The 19,939-nt window shown below is 41.2% G+C and overlaps 1 protein-coding gene across 4 annotated transcripts in view; it reads left to right on the top strand.

Annotated features, from left to right (window-relative positions):
- Positions 1-19,939, top strand: part of DPP6 (dipeptidyl peptidase like 6) — a 534,726-nt gene that overhangs the window by 421,897 nt on the left and 92,890 nt on the right. For all 4 annotated transcript variants that reach the window (XM_088054737.1, XM_088054745.1, XM_005527745.3 and 1 more), the window contains exon 7: positions 14,927-15,008. In XM_088054737.1, coding sequence (XP_087910863.1) covers positions 14,927-15,008 — 82 coding nt within the window. The remainder of the gene's footprint in view (positions 1-14,926; positions 15,009-19,939) is intronic.

The following is a 19,939-nucleotide window of genomic DNA, read 5'->3' as shown; positions in this document are numbered from 1 at the left end:
TCCAGGGGCTTGCCCTGGGAAAAGGCAGGGTCCTGGCCATGCCTGTGTGCTCAGGGTTTCCTTCTGCTTCCTGCAGGCAGCTCCCACTCTCTGAGCACCATGGATCATCAGCATTCCCACTGGGCAGTCCTCAGGGGAACTCACTTTTCAACATGGATATGTTGCCTTAGGGACAAAACGCCTAGAAATCAGACAGTGAAACATCTACATTTTTTAGTCCCCTGCCCTCTTTCCAATCTGTTTTTTTGGTACAGTAACCAGTGGGTTTAACAATGGAGAGGTACAGATATTTAGACATCTCTCAGCAATTTTTCTGCATAAAAATCCTAGCTACATTCAGGTGCTGCTCAAGGATTTGTCTCAGCATACTAATCCACACACATCCACACACAAACCAAAAAAATGAATAGGAGAAACTAAACAAACCAACCCACAAAAAACCTGCAACCCAACAAAACCCTCAGACAACAACAACAACAAACTTCTTTGTCTTCTACTTAGTGACAGACAATACTTTGTACAAAAACTAGAGACATACATGATTTAAAATCTTTGAGCCCTGGAGCTTGTGCAGCCTGCTTCCCTCCAGCTTGCATCTTGTGATCCACTCAGCACAAAAAGTCATGAGCTTGATGTTAAATCGTTTTTATGTATGGTTGGAACATGGAAATTAGATTTCTCACCATCAACCCTGCAGAAGCTGTAGTGTCCATGTGACACACTCCAGACTTCTTCAGTCTCCTCCCTTCCCTGCTGCAATCTGCTCTTTGTTTTTTGCTTTCCTTTTTTTTATTTTTTTGGGGGAGTATAGTTTGTGTGTGTGTGTGATTTGCTATTTGTTTGTTTGTTTGGGTTTTTGTTTGTCTCAGTCTGTTTGGTTTGGTTATGTTTTGTGTTGCTTGGTTGGCTGGGCTGGGTTTTTTCTGGGAATTTACTCAATATGCTTAGTTTTTGAAAACTCCATCTTCCTGGCAATGTATCTGAGTAGTAGCTTGTGGGCTGAAAGTGTTCAGCACCAGGATGAAGACACAGCATGAGCACATAAGCTTTGTGTCTGCAGCAAACCTGGCTAAGAGCAAAAAAAGCTTGACTGACAGCACAGTTCTCTTCCAGACAAAACAAAGGTGGAAAAAATAGAAGTATCATACATAAGATGTATTAGAAATGCTAAAAATTCACAATACAGTGGTCCAAGAAGTTTTCTACTAGTGCATGACCTTTCTTTGTCCCTGACAACCAGCTCCTTGTTCCTCCCAGCTATAACTCTATTGTGCAGCCAGCTGTGGCTGCCCTTGCTCTCTGTGTTTGGTTGGGCAGTGGTGCAGGGAACGGAAGGGTTGGATGTGTCAGGAGAGATCCATCTTGGATGTGGAGAAGTTTCCAGCATAAAGGGGAAATCTGGAAAGTGAGGGCACGCCAGAAGGCACGCAGAGGTGTCAGGCAGTGGTGTCCCCACAGCCTGATGTGGTGGTGGATCAGGAGACCACGAGCTGAAGAGGGGCTGGAAGGATCACTGAATCTCGTGTGGGTAAAAGGTGTGGTTTGCAGTTCAGGCTTTTGGATACATGCACAGGCATTGTAAACTATATCGTGGAAAGACAATTTCACTGACCTTCCAGATGATCATGGTGCATGTGAGTGGTGGAAAGGGCAGCACACTGCCATTTCCATGGGACATGGGCATTTATCCTCCTGTGGAGCTCTGTGAGTATTTAGGGTGGTGCATGAACAGAGAGGACAGGTCTAGGAGGTGAAGATTGAACGTGATGTAACGGTGGTGAAATGCATCAGCTGAAAGTAGAGCCTCTGTTGGATGAAGGGATAAAAACCTCTTTATGACCTATATAATATTTAACACAGGAATGTTGCTGTGGTGGATATCTGTGGATGAAGGTTGTGGAGGGCACACTGACAACACCAGGTTCAGTTCAGTCTGACATTCCAGGATCTTTGGCCGTGATTGAATTTGCCATCCACAAGCAGCCATCCTTGTCCTCCACCTGTCAGTAACAGCAGTGACAAAATTCTGCACTGAGCAACGACCCCTTTGCCTTTTTTACAAACTGTTTTCAGTTTTTCCTCTTCTACAGGCAGGCACAGCTTTACACCCTGCTGGTGTGTGCCCGTGGCATCTCTCCAGCCGCAGGCTGAGGCAGTGACTGCTGGGGAACAAACCCCCTCCCCTCCACAGTGTCCTCCTGCTCAGCAGACAGTTACTCCTGGATAACAGGTTGTGACAGTGTCCCTTTTCCTGTGCTCCCTCTCTGTCCCCTTCCCCATCCTCAGCTATGATCTGCCTCATCAGAAGGGCCAGACAATTTAGGATTTGCACCCGCTCATGTCCTCGCTAGTCCCCTGCTGAGGCTAACTAATAAGGAAGCCAATTAACCTAATATCTGGCATCACATTTAAATAACATGCTATTAATCTGCCAGCATAAATTGTTTTTTAAAGGGAATTTTCTAATTATTTTTGCCACGTCCTGCAGGCTCTCCAGGTCCAGGCTATGCCTGAAGTCAAAAGGAGCTCATACCAATGTTTTCCAGATTTCATTTTGAGCTCTCAATAAGTCTGACAAACCAATTTGTCCTCAGTAGGTATGTTCCCAAATGGGATTTTATATAGGACTGCTACATCTTTCCACAGGAGCTGTTGTCAAAGTAAACACTGGGTCTGTATAGGACAGCTAACAGATGCCACTGCCATAGACTCGAAGGATCCGATTTAAAAATTAACATTAGCCCGGGGTAGGTCACACAGATTTAGTACCTCCCTTCTGTTATTTCAGCTTTCTCACAGCCTCTTGGTATTCTCGGGGTCGAAAGCCCAGCTACTTTGACTCGTTTGCTCTCTGCTCTGGATGGCTGGAGGTTTGCACAGGGGGCTGAACCCCCCAGTTCCCATTTCCCTGGGCAGGGGTGTGCAGGGGGCTCTGCTCCCATTCTCCTCCCTCCTCGCATCCCCAAAACCGCGCTGCTGCCTCCGGCTGCCATCTGCTGGCACCAGCCCTGTCCCGTCTGCTCCCCTCTGAGCGCTGCTGCTTTTGGGCTCTGGCTGCTGAGAACTGCCTGCAGCTGTCTCCATCATAAACATTTCTGCAGGGCTCGTCTCATAACCCCCCCAGCTGCAGCACTGCAGGTGCCAGCTACTTGTAATTGATAGGTACCCAAATAGCATCTGCAGGTCCAGATGTGGAACAGGGAGCTCTCCTGCAAGCTGCTGGGGAAATCTGGAACTCCAGTACCATATACTGATGGTACTGATCTCCTAACACTATTATTAATTTTAACTATTTATTTATTATTTGTTTGTTTGTTTATTTTTATATCTATATTTTATATATTATATTATATTATATTATATTATATTATATTATATTATATTATATTATATTATATTATATTATATTATATTATATTATATTATATTATATTATATTATATTATTAGTTGCTTCTATATTTATTTATTTATTTATTTTTATTATCTCATAATGTTATTTTTCCTAATTTTGAAAAATAAAAATTTAGCCGTACAGGCAACAACCTACTTACGAAAACTGGGCACTGGAAATTGTTTTATTCTTTTGGTGGCCCAAATATGAATTATCTTAGTCATTCACATCCTCCACTGAAATAAGGGGGGAAAAGATCTTATTTACTTCAGAGCTTTTAAGGTCAGGCTGGGACTGAGCAGGGTGTTTCGCTAACCCAGTTGCAGGATTTCTCTTCCTAGAGTTAAGGTGTTTTCACAGCAGTGCATGCTGCTGGACCACTGGTGTGATCTGCTGCTGCAGCCCCTAAGCAAGAACTAATTTTCAATAGGATATCCAAGGGGGCACTTCTGTATTTAATCTTTTACTGTGGCCAGCAGAAATATTACACTTTTTTACAGTTGTGTTTGCATTCCCCCAGATAAAGCCCGGCATAAAACATATATTTTTTCAGATGTCCCAGCACCCACCCAGTTCTGCATGAACCATTTCCCTCTGAACACAGCCAAGTGTCAGGGATTAGTGCTGACCCCTTGTAGGAGCTCTTAGCACATCCAGCTGGGACGTGTCAGTGGGAACTTCCAAATGTTCTTGCCAGGATTAGGGAGAAAATCAGTTATTTCCACTCCTCACTGATTTTGCATTTGAGAAGGAGGGAATTGTGCACAGTTACTCCTAAGCAGAACAATATTTCTTACTGGATTGAAGTGTTGTGCTCAGAGGAACACGGTAAGTGTGTAACAGCAGTGCTCTTGGAGCTGAGTCCAGCTCCTCCTGCCTGCACTGCCAGGGATTTTACAGGTCTGTAAAATCCTGCACGAGTGCCCCACGCTGAGCCCCAGAAACTTCAAGAGAAGTCCCAGGAGTGGAGTGAGTGCACAAAACGTGCTGGAGATCCACAGAAGTGATAACAGGGAGAGGAACTGAGCCAGGGCTTCACTGTGAGTAAATTTTCAAAGTGCTGTCTATAGTTCTCTCTGCAGAGCTCTCACTATTCTTCCTACCTCCTTTGTTTTTTTTCTTTTTCCCAAGCCACTGGCAGGAAAGAAATAGACTTTAAAGTTAATTAGAGAAAACATAATCAGTTTTGTATGTATCCTATTGTACATTTCAGAAGACAAGAAGTTTACCCTTGCTCATGCTCCCATTTCCATGTTTGCAGTGAAAAGAAATTGTGATTCATTATTTAAAGTCATAGATAAAAGAACTTCGGGGAACTGCATCTACTTCAGAAACCTGCCCATTTGATCAAGTCTGCTCTATTTTATTTTGATCTTGCCTGTTTTGCATCGTCCCTGTAGCACTATAAAATCCTGTGCCTCAGTGTCCCCGTCTGCAAAGCTAGAAGAGAAACTGTACCGACCCAATGGAGGCTAAATGGGATAATTGTTGTATAGACTGCTGCACAATTTCACTCTGACATTTATAAACTTGTACTAGTGCCCACATTTTCTTTTAAGAGGAAAAAGTACAGTATTCAATAAAACCCATTTTCAGCTAATTAAATTTTACTTAGAGCAGATGAATATTTTCCCCCAAGAATGATCTGTAGAGGTTGAAATAAAATCTTTATGAAAAGGTATGTAAAACCAAATGAAAATGTGAAATTTTTTAAATAAGTAAAAAAAGGTATTCTGCAGTTCATGAAGATCCTGCTACTTCTGCTCCTTCTCTCTCCTCCAACAATTATCATTCTATAGATTTTATTATATTTTGAGATAGTTTATGTAGTTAATTAAAGCACTTCTGCACAGTGTGGTGGCTTTTATGCCAGACTATAAATAAGAACATCCTCATGATGTCAGATGCTTTTTCAGTTGCATTTTGACAACAGAAGACTGGCCCTTGGAATGGTTACATTTGTTAGCTTGACCATGGAGCTTGACCTTATATCCTCTGATGTGGACAGGAATTTTTCATCTGAGTTTGCTGGCATTTGGCTCAAGCCCTGATGGAGCTGTTTGGCTTCTTGCTTTTTATAATCTTCTCAATTAAACACTCTGTAAATCACTGGGATAGTGGTTAAATCACATACCAGCTTATTGCTTATGAATACATTTTGGGCCTCTTCGAAAAGAAAGAACCAGCATCTCATTAAGCGGAGCTGCTATTTGAGCATCACTCACTTCCAAGCTGTGGCAGGTTGAAAGCAGCTCAGCCTGGGAGGCAGTTCAGGGCAGTTCTTGGCTGTGCTGGTGGGAGGAAATCCACTTCAGCAGCTCAACACCGTATCATTTCCCCAGGGGATTTGCCACTCACTCATCCATGTTGGTCACTGCACAGCATATTTTTTTTTCACTAATTTGAAATGTTCTTTCTTGTGTAGGCAAAGCAATTCCTACCACATGCTTCTTTCTTCCAGAATCAGTTGTGACGTGGGTGGACACCTTAGAAACCATGTATAGCGATAATAATAAGGAATGGTCCCCTGAGGGGAGGATTTGATATTAAGAATTAGAGTAATGACTTTAAAAAAAAAAAAGCACTTGGGTAATTAATAGTTAGACACAAATGTTAGCACTTTAGCAGAGAAAAGCCCAGCAACCAACCTCCTTATGTTACAGAAAAGGTCAATAGCTTATGGCTCATCAAAAAGGGGAAAAAAAAAAAAAGGTTTGAAGCAAACTCTCCCATTGTGTTTTTGTGAGACAGAACCCCCTGAAATGGAGGCAGGGTTCCTATTAAAGTCTAAATCATGAATTAGATGTTGTGGTTCTCTGGTGAGAAACATGTCTGCACTTGGAAATGTTTTTGTGCCTCAGGATGAATGAATCCCCTCTGGACCCCAGGCTGTGGTCAACCTCCAAAGCACAGGCACTGCTGAAGGGCTCGTGCACTTTGACTGCCACCACCAAAAATCTGCTCCTTGCCATGGGTATTCCTTCTCTTTCATGCTCAGTAAGGTGGAGTTAGTACAGGATTTTGACAGAAAAGGGAAATAAAGGTGATGAAAATTGATGATGATGAGATGAAAGAGAATTTATAAAATGATGGTGCACAGCACTGAGTAACCACAGCCTGTACAATTTCTGCTTCCATGCATCACCTTCCCAGAAATAAAATGGTAGGTGGTTTTTATAGTGGGAATTGGGAGGGTTTTTTTTTTCATTTTTGCTCTAATGTTCAAGGTCCTGGATGGGGTTTCCACTGGGATACAAACAAGAAACACAAGGTTTCCCCAGGGGGTTGTTTTTGCTCCACTGCTGTGGGACTGTGGAGACACCCTGCAGGGTGAGCCTTGACTATTTGTTGCTGTGGTTAGGTGATAAAGTCCATTAAACTCTCAGTGCACTGCTGTTTGATTACACAGCACAAAAAATGTGCATCCCACAAAAAGCAGACTTGTTTTGTTTGTGGACATGTGAAAAAAGAAGTCGGTTTTGAGGACCCAAACCAGCAAGATTATGGGCATTTCTTCACTGTTGTGGGGTTTAATGGGTCCTGGGCTCAGGTCACATTGTGAGGGCTATAAAGGGACCTGTGCCAGCCACTGAGGACAGTAGAGTAGCCCAGCGCTGAGAAATATGTAGCAATCCATGCCACAGCTCTTGTGCACCCCAGCTGTGTCCTGGGACTCCCTGTTATCCTTGCTGCTTCCTTCACAGGTAATCACTAACCAAATTTAGTAGTCTAAAAATGCCTTGTTATCTCCAAATGGGCATCCTGAACCCCTGTGGAGCTCAGCACATATGGTGAAGAAGGGTATGGGGATATTTTGGAAAGCAAGACAGGACCTCTGGGTAGAAAATGGATGCTACAGGCAGAATTTTCCTTGGCATAGTGGCCACTGAGAAAGTCTCTTTATGGCAAAGGTGATAGAACACCTGGCTGATAGCCCAGACTGTGTCACTCCAGCCCTGATGCCTCTTCACCCTTTACCCTAACATTTACTGAACACTCCACTAGAAATTTGAGGAGATAAGACTGGAATAGAAAAAGTTGCTTTCCCATGTCACACATGAGAAGGAGATAAGAGGAATGAAAGGACCTTCCATAGGCAGAGCCCTGAGGGCAGATGTAATACCCCCTTTCAAATGCAAGCGTTCCCTCTTGTGTGGGTATTTCAGCTTTACACATCTGTTATGGGGCAGAAGGGCAGAGCTAGAGTCGTGGTTTTGTCTTTTGAATAAGGGGAATATTTTGCCACCCACTTTCAAACCATACCCAGAACCAGGCCAATTGTGGTGGTGTTTAAAAGTGATCACGTCACTATTGATAATAAATGGAAATAATGGCACAAATAAATGTGTGCCTTGTTAATTTTAACTGATGATGACAGAGCCTGTGTGGGGAGAAGCTGTTCAGAAAGGTGTTTCAATAATCCTGAGAACCTACACACAAACCTCCAGGATCTCCTCATCCTTCTCATATGAGAAGAAGTAAGATTTGCTCAAAGACTTAGTTTCCAAAAAGAAAACTGAGAATACTGAGTCACTCTGGTTTGGTTTGAAACCAAGTTACACAGGCTGTTAATTTTAGAGCACAAGCCCAAAATCAATCTCGTGCCCAATTAGAAGTGTGACCTAAGGGCCAGTGAAGTTTTATTGTAACGAGGCACTTGTGCTGTCTCTGGTGGTAGGAGATCATTTCTGTTTCTCATTTTTTTGTACTAAAATCCCATATTGCTCTCTGCAGGCATCACATCACGTATTTTGCCATATTTTTATTAGCATTTGAAAGTCAGACAAGGTCAGCTGGATGGAAAATGCTCAGGTTTCAGCACAAACATCCTCTCCTGTAGATTGCAGAGCTGCTCAGAAGAACCACACTCAACCTGGGCTCGTCCAGAAGATCTTCCCAGTTCATTCTTTAAAACTTCAGTGCTTATCAGGTTGTTTCTCTTCAACCCGCATTTTTTCCCCCCGTATTTTGAATAGCTGATCTTTGGCCAGCTACAATTCTGGTTTTCCTTCTTTACAGCATTCAAATATTTAGATTTTCATTTTTTCATGTCTCTGTTGTAGATGAATACTAATGAAACCCTGGTAAATCCAGTGCCTTACCTCATGCCTTGCATAGCAGAGGTCAAAGCTGGCTGAGAAAGATCTACAGAGTAAAAGAAAATTACACGAGTAAGAGAAAATTGCTTTTAAGTGGTTGTGTTTATCACCTGAGTGCTATCGCCTCTCATTGTCTCTTTAGGAGACAAAATATGACTCCAGGAACAAAAGTTTCATTAAAAAATACAGTAAAAAATTCACTCTGTCTTCTGTGATTTAGAGGGGTCACATGAGAGACATGATAATGTCATCATTTTAAACGTAATGTTACCAGCATCCAAGGCCCATTGCCACTGTTTGCTTACTCGGGGAAATGCAGAGGTTTTGATCAATGTTTTTCAGTGCTCCAGCCTGCATCACTGCAACCCAGGGCTGTGTACCAGTCTCTGATGCACTTTTAAATCATTTTTTTTAGACTAGAAAGGCAGGTCCGTGCCATCATTTTATACCATTACCAGAAGTTGGTGGCTACTTTTCTGACAAGTGATTGATTTTTGTGTCGCTGTCCATGGTGGGGGGGGCTGGAAATAAATGGTTTTTAAAGTCCCCTCCATCCCAAACCATTCTGTGATTCTATGATTTTTCAGGTGATAACAGTAAAGTGCAAGGTTTTGCAGGCTCAGTACCAAATATTACATTGATGGGGGGTTACAGACACAGGCAGACTATAATAAAAAAAAAGACCTCTGAGCTCATATTGTCGGCCTGAATCCAAAAGAACTGCCAAATTAGAGACAAATGTTTTAGATTCCCTTGCTTTTTAGCTTTTATATGCTAAACCCATGGAATTTGTTCATCTTGGAAAAAATGGTTGGTGAGTGCTAATGTTTTTAAGAGCAGCTGAATTAATTGATGTGCATCTGCAGCTGAAATTAATAAGTTCAAATTGCTTTCATCACCTCCTTCTACTTTTGTTCATTGAAAAGTGCTGTAAGGAAAGTATGTGTGTGTGTGAGTGAGAATTAAATATTTAATAGTGGATGAGCCTAGATGAATGGAAGAGCCTTTCCCATCTAATTAAGCACTTCTATTAGAATTCCAGGAGGGTTCTTTTAGTTGCATCTACTAACAGTTTGATTTCTTGATTATCTGTTCTGGCAAGTCTTTATTCCCATTTGTATGATATTTTATTTTATCTCACTGTGAGTCTCAGCAGGGCTCTGTATCTCCTGGGGAGAAATTTTCTTAATGGCACCTGTCTTCTCTTCTCCTTGGTGAATTTTGAAGTAAACAAGTCATTTAATTGTGTCAAGTAATTAAAAACAACTCATTAAAATTGTGTGTCTGCTACTCAAGGAATTGCATTCCTGCCTCTTAGAAATCTTTCTCCCTTCCTCCATGTCCTTATCTATAGTTCTTTGTACATTTATTAATCAACCTGTATGTTTTACATGCTTTTATTTGGTTTTGCAAATTTTCTCAGGTTTGCTTTTTTTCCCCATCATGTATCAAAAACTCTTAAATATTAAGAAGTTTCCAGTTCTTTGTTGCCCTTCTGAATTTACTCTTTATTTTATTCTATTATTTTCTTTTCCTCTTTCTAAAGAATAAGAAATCTGTCTTAGCTGCTGTCTGATTTTATGTTATTAGAGGTGGATGTGAAGACATTGAGTTCTGGTGCTGAGACAGATAGTTTAGATAGATAGATAGTTTTTTATCCTTAGCCATAAAAAATGCTTAAAGAACTGTGAGCTGATGTCCTTAGGACTATTGTCTTTCAAAATATTCAGTGCTGGCTTGATGCAGATAACAGGAGGAGATATTTCTGCCTTCCCCACATGTTTTTGTAGCTGTCTTTTTTCCTTCAACTTTTATAAACTACTGACATTTAACATACTAATTACACAGTAAATGTTTTCCACAATTGTGATATAGTGAAGTAAGGGGGTTCAGATTTTTCCCCAGTAAAGCATGTAAACATAGTTTCTATTTTTTCCTTGGAGGATGGACATATCAGAGCAGCCTGTGGTGAAAATTGATGCATTTTTGTTCACTGTGGCAGCATATTCAAAGAATTTCCATACCAATCCTGTTATTCTGTATTTGAAATTAAAATTAAGGTATGAAAACAGACCTTAGAACAACATCTTATACCATACCACAGAATCTGACTGCTTTTATCAGTTTTAGACATTTTCAGTCTGGCATCGTAAAATATTCTTATTGAAGTAAAGGGAGCCACTCCCTCAATTACAGTGGAAAATTTCTGGGTATTTTTGAGTTGTTTTTGAAGAACTTTATATAGGAGAGTTAATCATGTTTATGCTCAGAAGGAGAACCAGTGCCACAAAGTCTCTGAGGGAAATTTGCCTTCTTTAGGAGAAAATGTCAGAAGAGGGAGCACAAAGAGAAAAAAATCAGGAAAAACCAGGACAAACTCTTTCAAACAAGTTCCTCATTAATCACAGTAATTTTAAAAGTCAGATGAAGGTAACACCCGATTGATAAATTTGTTTTATTCTACATCTTGTTCAGAGCTCAATTGCAAGCAAAGATGACTTGGCAGTCATCATTCTGCTTGCACTCAAGAACTTTCTTTGTCTGAAAATTTTGAGGGGAGACTTTTTGGCAAAAAGCTTCACTTAAATGAGCAAATTTCTCAATTTATTAGTTCAGTAATGTTTTTGAACATGGTGCTGATGTCACGCCTGTGTCTGGAGCAATTTAACAGCCTCTGGTCCAGACAATGTCATTTTAATGTGGAAGAGTTTATGTAGCACCTGCTCCATCTTCTGTCTGGTCTAAAAAATGGATTATTCCTTCTATCTCGGCTATAAGATCAATCATCTTAAAAGATGGAAGGAATAATGGCAACAGTTTTATAAGTCCTTGCCATTTTCTTGGCTGTAAATTAAGGGGGGTTTTTTGTGAGAAAATAGTGGAAATACTGTGAGGATGCAGTGAACCTGTTTCTTCATCCAAACCAGGAGCCAGGGATGTACAGACTGCCTTTGGAATTGCCCATTTCCAAGCCAGCATCCTGCACAAATGAGCTCACAAGGGACAGGCTCAAATCCAAACAAGCCCTAATGATGAGGGTCTGTGAGGAGCACTGGCTCTTTGGAGAGGCTGAGATGACCCATAATATTGATTGATTCGGGGAAAAAATGGACAGAGGAATTTTAAGCAGGCTGTTTTCAAGGAGAAGGAAGGGTGTAGCTATGGAGCTTAATAGGAATAACTTATTTCCCAGAAGAAGTTGACAGGCATGAGATCCCATTTATGCAACTGTAAAATGGAAGAGTGCTCCTGGGACACAGGTGTGCATTGAGCCTGGCTCCCCTGCAGGAATTTAACAAAGGAGAGTTAAATGTCCAGAATAGCATGAGAAAATTGGAAATGTGTTTGATAAATGCTCTCCAAAAAAGGTTTTTCAGTTTGAGGATCACTAAGAGCTTTCTCAAAGGGGGCATCAAAGAGTTGTGGCCATCCTGCCCAAAGCAGCTGTGTAGACAACTCCCCCCCCTTCCTCTCTCTCGCTGGTATAATAGCCCAGAGAAGTTAACTCACAGTTAGTTAGGACACAGTCTGCCCAGAGAATACTCTGTCCCTGGAAGTGTTCAAGGCCAGGCTGGATGGGGCTTGAAGGAACCTGGTGCAGTGGGAATTATCCCTGCCCATGGCAGGGGGCTTGGAATGAGATGAACTTTAAAGTCCTTTCCAAGCCAAAGCTATCTGTGAGCCTTGGATAATGGGTTTGGAAATGGGTGGCCTGGGGCTTCCAGAGCAGGAATCCATGCATATTCCACCGTGGGCCGTGCACCAAATGTATCCCAAATATGTGTGTGGGAATTTGGTCTTTCACAGTGAGGGTCCCAAGTGAGAGAAGTTCATTTTCATGCCATTTTGGCTTTTCAGCCCCCTCTGGGTTTGCTGACAGTTCAGGCTCCCCTGACAGCCGCTGGTGCAGCCCAGCTCCGGGTAACTCCCGCGGTTCCTCTGGAGCCTGAGAGATCAGGCTTGGCAAGGAGAAGTCTTCTCAAGCCCCCTGCACATGGTGCTGAAGTTTGCTGAAGGTGGTTGAGTGAGCTACTTCAGGGAAGAAGAGTCTCCTCAAAAGATGGGAAACAAGCCAGAATATACCAAGATGAATATGGCCATCTCTCAGGGGCATTTGTGGGGGAAAACCAGGATCTCTGACTGCTTTCACAGCCTGTGGTTGAAGGGAGTAGCTCAAAGCATGATAATGGATGCACACAAGATTTTGCTACAAAATAAGCTTCCCAACCATGTGAAACAACTTAAGAAAGAACTCAGGAGATGCAATTCTGTTTTCCCTTGGCCATACCCAGGAATGAGAAGATGACTTTGCTTTTTTTTTTTGTCTGTAGCACAGCTCTTTGCTTTTCCTTCTGCCTTATCAGCTACCAAAGCTGGTTTATGCAGCATTTCTCATTGCATTAGAGTTTTCCTCTTCTAAAAGATGATGCAGGGAGCAGAACTGACAGGAGTTGTCTGTGCTCTGGTCTGAATTATTTGCTGCATTTGGCATGTCTGTCCCTTAGCTCTGCCTGTGTTATCTGAAGCATTACAGCTTTAAATTCTTACAATTTGTATAATCTGTTTATTTAATATTTGTAATTTCTTGCTCTTCTTCTCACCATGGGTAAAATAACCCAAGAACTAGACAGTTCATTTGACAAATAGTGAAGTGCTATTTTTTTTCTCCCAAAAGGGGTTTTAATTTGATTCACTGTATTTTCTCTTTTCCTTCTACCCTCAGAGGTTACTCTCTGTTAAGATAATCAAGATAGCTAACCAGAGAGATTGATTCCTAACAGGCATAGCTGACTGGAAACTTAAGTAGCTAACACACACATGCCAGAAGAAGTTGTGTGGTTCATCTTTCTACAGGAAAGGGAATTTTATGGCTGCTCTCAGTGTGAACATTATGTGTTCTCTTATCCATACCTTACAAAAACAACTTTAGGCTGCTCACAAAGACACCTTCTAGGTAAAAAAAAAACATAATAAAAGATACAATTTTGCTCTGCAGGCAGCAGCTGTGGATGACATTTGGCACATGGAAACAAAAGCTATCTGGGCAGCTTATGATACACTCAGATTTGAAGTGTCAGTGCCTCAACAACCCCCTCTGCCCCTCCACATTCTCAGTTCATCCCATCTCCATCAAACCTGTCAGCTTTACTGGGAGGGTTCCACCTGCAGGAGTGATGCAAGGGGGAACCTGTGGCCATCAGGGTCCCCACCTTGGGTCTGCCCTGATTCTGGCTGGCCTTTGAGCAGTTCAGGGGAAATGAAAGTTTCTTCGGAGTGGAAAGGTGGCACAAAAGCAATTCTGAGAATTCCTCTTGCTATTGAGTTTCTCCTACAGCAGCAGCAGCAGTGCAGGGACTGATGGAGCAGAGCTGGAGCATCACTGAGCTACTGCACCAGGCCCCAAACAGGCAATAAAGAGAATTCACTTAGTGCCCAATTATTGCATCCAGTTTTCTTCTGTTTTGACAACATGGTCTGGAAAACACTGTGCAAGAAGGCCTTTTGCTTAAAGGCCAGGCAGGGTTTGGCTCTTTTCTCTGGTTTTCAGTGATGCTGGCCTCAAATTGCCTTGTTATTCCTGCCTCTAGACCAGTAATGATAATACCCTTACTTTTTCAAGCAGGTTGAGATCTTCTAATGAAGCATATTTTATACAGGCTTTATTAGAGTTCTTGTTTATAGGATATTATGATACACAGGGTTGTTGCAATGTGACTTCAGAATATGTAATGCAATTATTTGTGCTGAGTATAAATACAGTTAAGGCAATGCTATCTACAGTGGGAGAAAATGACATTATGTTGCTTTGACATTTACCAAAAAAGCCTCCTTTTTCTATATTGCATTTTCTGTGTGTCACTTGTGTTCTGCCTCAAAATGAAGGTAATGGATGAAAGAACAAGAAAAGCATTTTGATTTTATTTTCTAAAAACATAGATATTTTGTGTTAATAGGAGCTTTTCCCTTTGAAGCCAGGCTTTGCATCAGTTGTCATACACTTGCTAATCTTTTCTGCCATCATATTCAAAGGAAATTTATGAGGCAAAAAAAAGTCATTGGGTGAAGAAGACAAAAATTTATTTTTTCTTCTGGCAGAAGGGCTAAAAGATATAATTACTGCTTATCCTTCGTGGACATCATCAGTATTGATAAATACAATTACATTGTTTGCTATCCCTGAACCAATTCTTAAGGCTTAGGCAAGTCAGCAGTGGAACAAATATGTTTAGCTTCTTATTAATAAGAAACAGAAATTGTCACTTAAATGCTTGATCTTACCAACACTTTCTAGTGTTTACCTTACTGTTAAAAAAGTTTACTGAAACCTGGCTGAAAGGCATCTTACAAGTTCATGGTGTGTTTCCAAAGCAGGCATGCAGCAGCTTAAACAAGGAAATTTCTGAAGCTGAAATCTTATTTTTCTCTTTTTGCAGGGATCCCCAGAATTTGTATCCCCCTGAGGTCAGCAATGCAAAGCTTCAGTATGCTGGTTGGGGTCCAAAAGGGCAACAGCTGGTAAGAGAAAAAACAAGTGTGCAAATGCCTTTAGAGACCATGCTGTTATTGCTTGGAAGTAAAGAAATAATAATTCCATTTTTGAATAGTTTCTTGAAGCCTGTGTGGTAGCTTCTAGCATTTATTTATGATTGTTCTATCATGTAATTTATTTATAAAATTCCCAAATATATCCATTCACCGCAAAGTAATCGTGTCTAAAAATGCAGAGAAAGAACACTTTATGAATGCTTTTTGAGAGGATGCACCTGCTTCTCCCAGTGTTGGACACAGGACAGATTATAGAGATAATAGACAGTTTGATTTATTTAGCATCTCATTGCTTCACAAGGGCATCTTCAGACTTGCAAACTTGGCACTGGGGATATGTTAATATTAGCAGCCCCTTTTGGAGGATGCATCTCTCTAGAACAGAGCTGCCCTGAATTTGCCCTGTGGTTGTTTGCAAAATAGACAGAATTAGAAGTGGATCCTGGAAAGTTTTCAGAGATGCTTAAAAAAAAAACAACCACACCACTTGTCAGGGATTCATTATATTTCATGGAGATATTCATACTGCAAAAATCTTAAAATCCCCAGTATTTTACCCCTCAGCCACTGCCATCCTGCATGTGCCCATTTTTCAGAGCCTGTATTTCCTGGCCAGATCCCCTGGCTTCATTTCCTGGTGCAAATCCAATATTAAGTTTTTCAATATTCCAAACATTCTCTTTTTACAATAACAAGAAATGAAAAAGTGGCAACATCTTTTTTTGATGTGGAAGCTTTATACAAGAAATGAGCTTTGAAAGCTCATAATAAGAGAAAATCTGGCATATATCTCCTGTTCCCAGTCCTCTCTTGGGGACTGTTTGTGTTCTTAACTAGATTGTTTTAACTTCTGTGATTAAAAAAAAAAAAACCAGCCATAGGAGTCATTATAATTGCAAGTCTGAAAATCAGGTTGGAGAAAACATAGCAGATACAGGAACAGGAAAATCTTTCCTCTGCTCCATCAGGAAAATTGTGTTTGAGAGTCATTGACTTCAAATCTGATCAGGGAGGAGAGTCAGCAGCCTTTACCACTGTGCAAAATGTCTTCTGAGGATCTCTTTGCTTTCATTGCACACAGTTGGAAGGGACCCCACACTTCATGCTGCTCCAATCCCCCACCAGGTGAAGGGAATTCCTTCAAGATGTAGCAAAGAAAGCCAAAACATTTTTTCCCTTCACTGCTCACTAGTTCCATTTTAAGTCTTACAGAGTTTCACCGTGTGTAACAAAAACTACATTTCCTATTTAAAACCCAGCATTGAGTGGCATTGGTCACATTCTCCACCCCACAAGTAGATCTTCCTTCCTTTAATAGAGTTTTGCTGTGAACTCCTGTGCCCTCAGCACCTGTGGTCACAGCTCCCTGCTGACTCTCCCATCCATGCTCGTTTTTCCACACACCTGATTTCCACCTTGGAAAGATCTAAGGATATTTGTTCCAAAGCCAAGGTGACCAATTGACTGCCTCCACTGCCTTCTCCACCAAAGCAAAGTAACCACACAGAAAGGAAAAATGTTCATACCAAAACAGACAAATTATATCTCCACCAGGAGAGTATACACAGTCCAGGAGAAGAAAAGTCTTTTTTACTCCCAGCTTTATCATTTAATGCTGAAGAGGCTGATACCAATTTCCACCGTATTTTTTTTAAGCAATTTACAGTGAAAACTCAAAGCCCTAAGAACGCCTGGAGACATCAAGTTTCATGCATGTTCCTGCTGTGGGGTACATGCTATATATATTTTTGGCACCTTTAAAAACCCCTGTGGTTGTTGAATTCCATATGAATCTTGGAAAAATCTTGCAACAGTGAATTTGTTATATGTGCCTTTTTTTTTTTTTTTTGTCTTTTTTACTTCAAAATATGTAAAATTATTGGTCTGTAATTGAGCTCTGTTTCCTGTTCTTGCATTTGGAATCAGGGTAGGTAAGGAGCAGCTCACTGGTAGTTTAAGCATTATTTTTTCACACTTCTAACATATGTGCCTTTTTGCCCTTATCTTTGCCAGTCATTTACCCTGAAATAAAATTATAGCTGTAGTTTATAAAATAAAGATGCTTTTACATACATCAATATAATCTTTTTATATCTAATGATCATCAGAGAATTGCCAGAGGGGGGAAAAAAGAGAAGCTTTTAAAATAAAAAAAAAACCCTACAAGAATAATAAATGAGATCTAGAAACACACCATGTTCAGTGCTCTGTATTTCAGGACTAATTGGGTTACTCAGAACATAATTGCCAGCAAAATTTGTGTCACCTTCTGTGGAGATGCAAAGACAGAGAAAAATTAAAGTCTATTAAAATTTGATAGTGGGAATGTGTTTGCTAAATGTACACTGAGTTGTGTTGCAGGAGAAGGAGGGAAAATATGTTGAGAGGGAGGGAAAGGAGCAGCTGTGAAGCACGAGTCAGCTGCCCTGCTTCCAGGAGCTTCCTGGGGGTGTTTGAGAGGGGTCCCAGAGCAGCAGTGAGGAGCCTGAGTGTGTCAGCCCTGGTGTGTCAGCCCCTGGGCATGGGCTCAATCCAATCCCCTGCTGCAGCTCCCAGGAAAGGTGGGAGCCAAGGGCGAGTGCATTTTGCATCACCTTGAAGATACCCCAATTTTCAGGCAATAAAAGAGCTTTCCCCTTGAAATCTCCTGGTTTGTTCTTTTTTGGCAGCATAAAGGAAAGGCAAGGCAGGAGAGTAAGAGGGCTTGGTTCCAAAATTTTTATTCTCTTTGAGGCTTCCATTTCATCCTTCCTAGGGGAACTTTGGGTTGCTGTGCCTGACCTCTTTCTCTCTTGCATGTCTAATCATTCAAAAAAGAAACAAATCCGAAATAGAAGGAGCCCTGAATGATCTGCATTCTCTGCAATTAAAAATATAGTGGAATATTCCCAGGAGCAATTTCTATTTATCTTGCTTTATTTTGTCCTTTCTCATTAAATTATATGCCAATTTTTGGATGATTAAGTCCTCAGAGCACGGTTCTTGACTTCTTCCTAGCCTGCAGAATGCCACACATGCCAGCTGAGCTCTTTAAATAATGGCAGATACTGGATCAGAGAAAATCTGTCAGAAGATCAGAATGCAAAAAAGCTCTCACTTCTGGCATCTCAGAAAAATGCTTCAGCTTTTCTCTGATCTCAGCCAAAGTCTTGACAGATTAAGTCTCACAAAGCTGTTGGAAGAATGGGGCCCTCACCAGTGTGAGCTCCAGAGTCATTAGAGAGAGCCACTAATTTCAAGAGGGAACACATTCCCTAAGTCTGGCTGTTAATAAAGGGCTCGTTCCTCTCATTTGTCCTACAGCATGAGTCATCATTTCTGCCCTTACAGAATAAGTGAAAAACACTGTTAACTTGGAATAGCTGTGTGATATATTCACTATTTGTGGGTGTAAATGACTATGCAAAATGCCTATGGGAAAAATCCATCCTTTCCGTGGTGCACCTGACAGCCCAAAGCCACACTTAGGATTCCATTTCATCAGCCCACTGGCCTTCAGCGTGATGCTTGGTGGTTTTTTAGTGAACAGACTGTACTATCCTCAGTTTGTGTGATGCTTTCCAGCAATATGAGGCTGTGGGTGGCATGACAGGACTGCAAAAAACTGTCATTCTGTACCTTTGTCCTGTTCTGGGTGTGCTTATCTGCACAAGAATCTTCACTCCTTGGAGTTCTTCTCTTTTTCTGATCATGCCATCTATGACTCAACAGCTACCCACTTCTGATTTTGCCACAAAAAAAAAAAAATTAAAAAAAAATAAAACCTTCTGTTAATTGATCTTAATGGAATATTTTACCAGTTTCACCATGTTCCATCTCATGTTCCAAGGCTCTGCCCACATGCCGAGAGCTCACGTAATGTTCCTGTGGCACATTTGCCCCAGCAGTATCTAAGAAAAGGTTAATGGTGCCTGTGATCCTGAGCTCAGCTTGGTAAAACTTGTGTGCCTGGCAGGCCTGGACCTGTCTATTCATCAAGAAAAGTGAGTGCAGAGTGAAGAAGTTTCCTCTACTGCTTTCCTTGGCAGCACAGCCCAAGTCAGGGAGTGCTCCAGGAGTGAGATTGTCCAGTGCACGTCTTTAACTGAGGTGCTTAAGGAACCCAATAAACCCAAAGCTTTCAGGAGGCTTTCACCTAAGTTATCCCCAAATAAGCACATCCAGGTTCGAAGTATTTGCATTAAGGACGAGCTAGGAATATCCATGGGCCCTGCTGCCAAAAGGAAGGAGGAAATTGGAGGCTGCTCTAATAAAATGCAGTGAATATTTGTCTGCATTGACAGCACTAAATACAGTTCACAGGAGCTGTTAAACTCCAATATCAAAAGCAGAAGCACTTCTGTTGTGCTGCTATTTTCTCTTTTTTTTCAAATTCAGAATCTGTAACCATCCTGACAGATATTAATGGTAACGGTGACACATCAGATGCTGGGAGAAGCAGTTTTGCACAACTTTAGAGGCAGCACTTATAATTCTAAAAACATCTCTCTCATAGATCATGGTATTTATTCTTCTACAAAGAGAAACTTTTTTTTGGGGGGTTCTCATGACCAGTCAGTTATTACTGTTTACACAGTTTCTTTAAGTACCAAAAACATACAGAAAGCAGATTGGGGTTGCTGGAAGTTTTGTATGTCCTTGCAGCCCCACAGAAGGGTCAAAACAGATTTTTCCTGCATTCATAGGAAATAAGCCTTTTTCAGTGTCAACTCTTTTTGGAGCAGGAACTATCTCTTATTTTTGTAGATTGTGCTGCAATCAAGTTTATAATTGGTTCTAAGGTAACAGGAGTTAAGTTTCACAGCAGGTGCAGAAGATGCAATAAGAAATCTCTATTTCAGGGAAATGCAAATGCCAGGCAAAAAATATGGAATGATTCTTTCAGCCCCTACCATGTTAGG

The sequence above is a fragment of the Pseudopodoces humilis genome, chromosome 1, assembly GCF_049639895.1.
Source record: "Pseudopodoces humilis isolate 2021_Gansu_Grassland_sample_001 chromosome 1, ASM4963989v1, whole genome shotgun sequence".
Lineage (NCBI taxonomy): Eukaryota > Metazoa > Chordata > Aves > Passeriformes > Paridae > Pseudopodoces > Pseudopodoces humilis.
The sequence above is the reverse complement of the archived record's forward strand: the minus strand, read 5'-3'. Positions and strand labels throughout refer to the sequence as shown.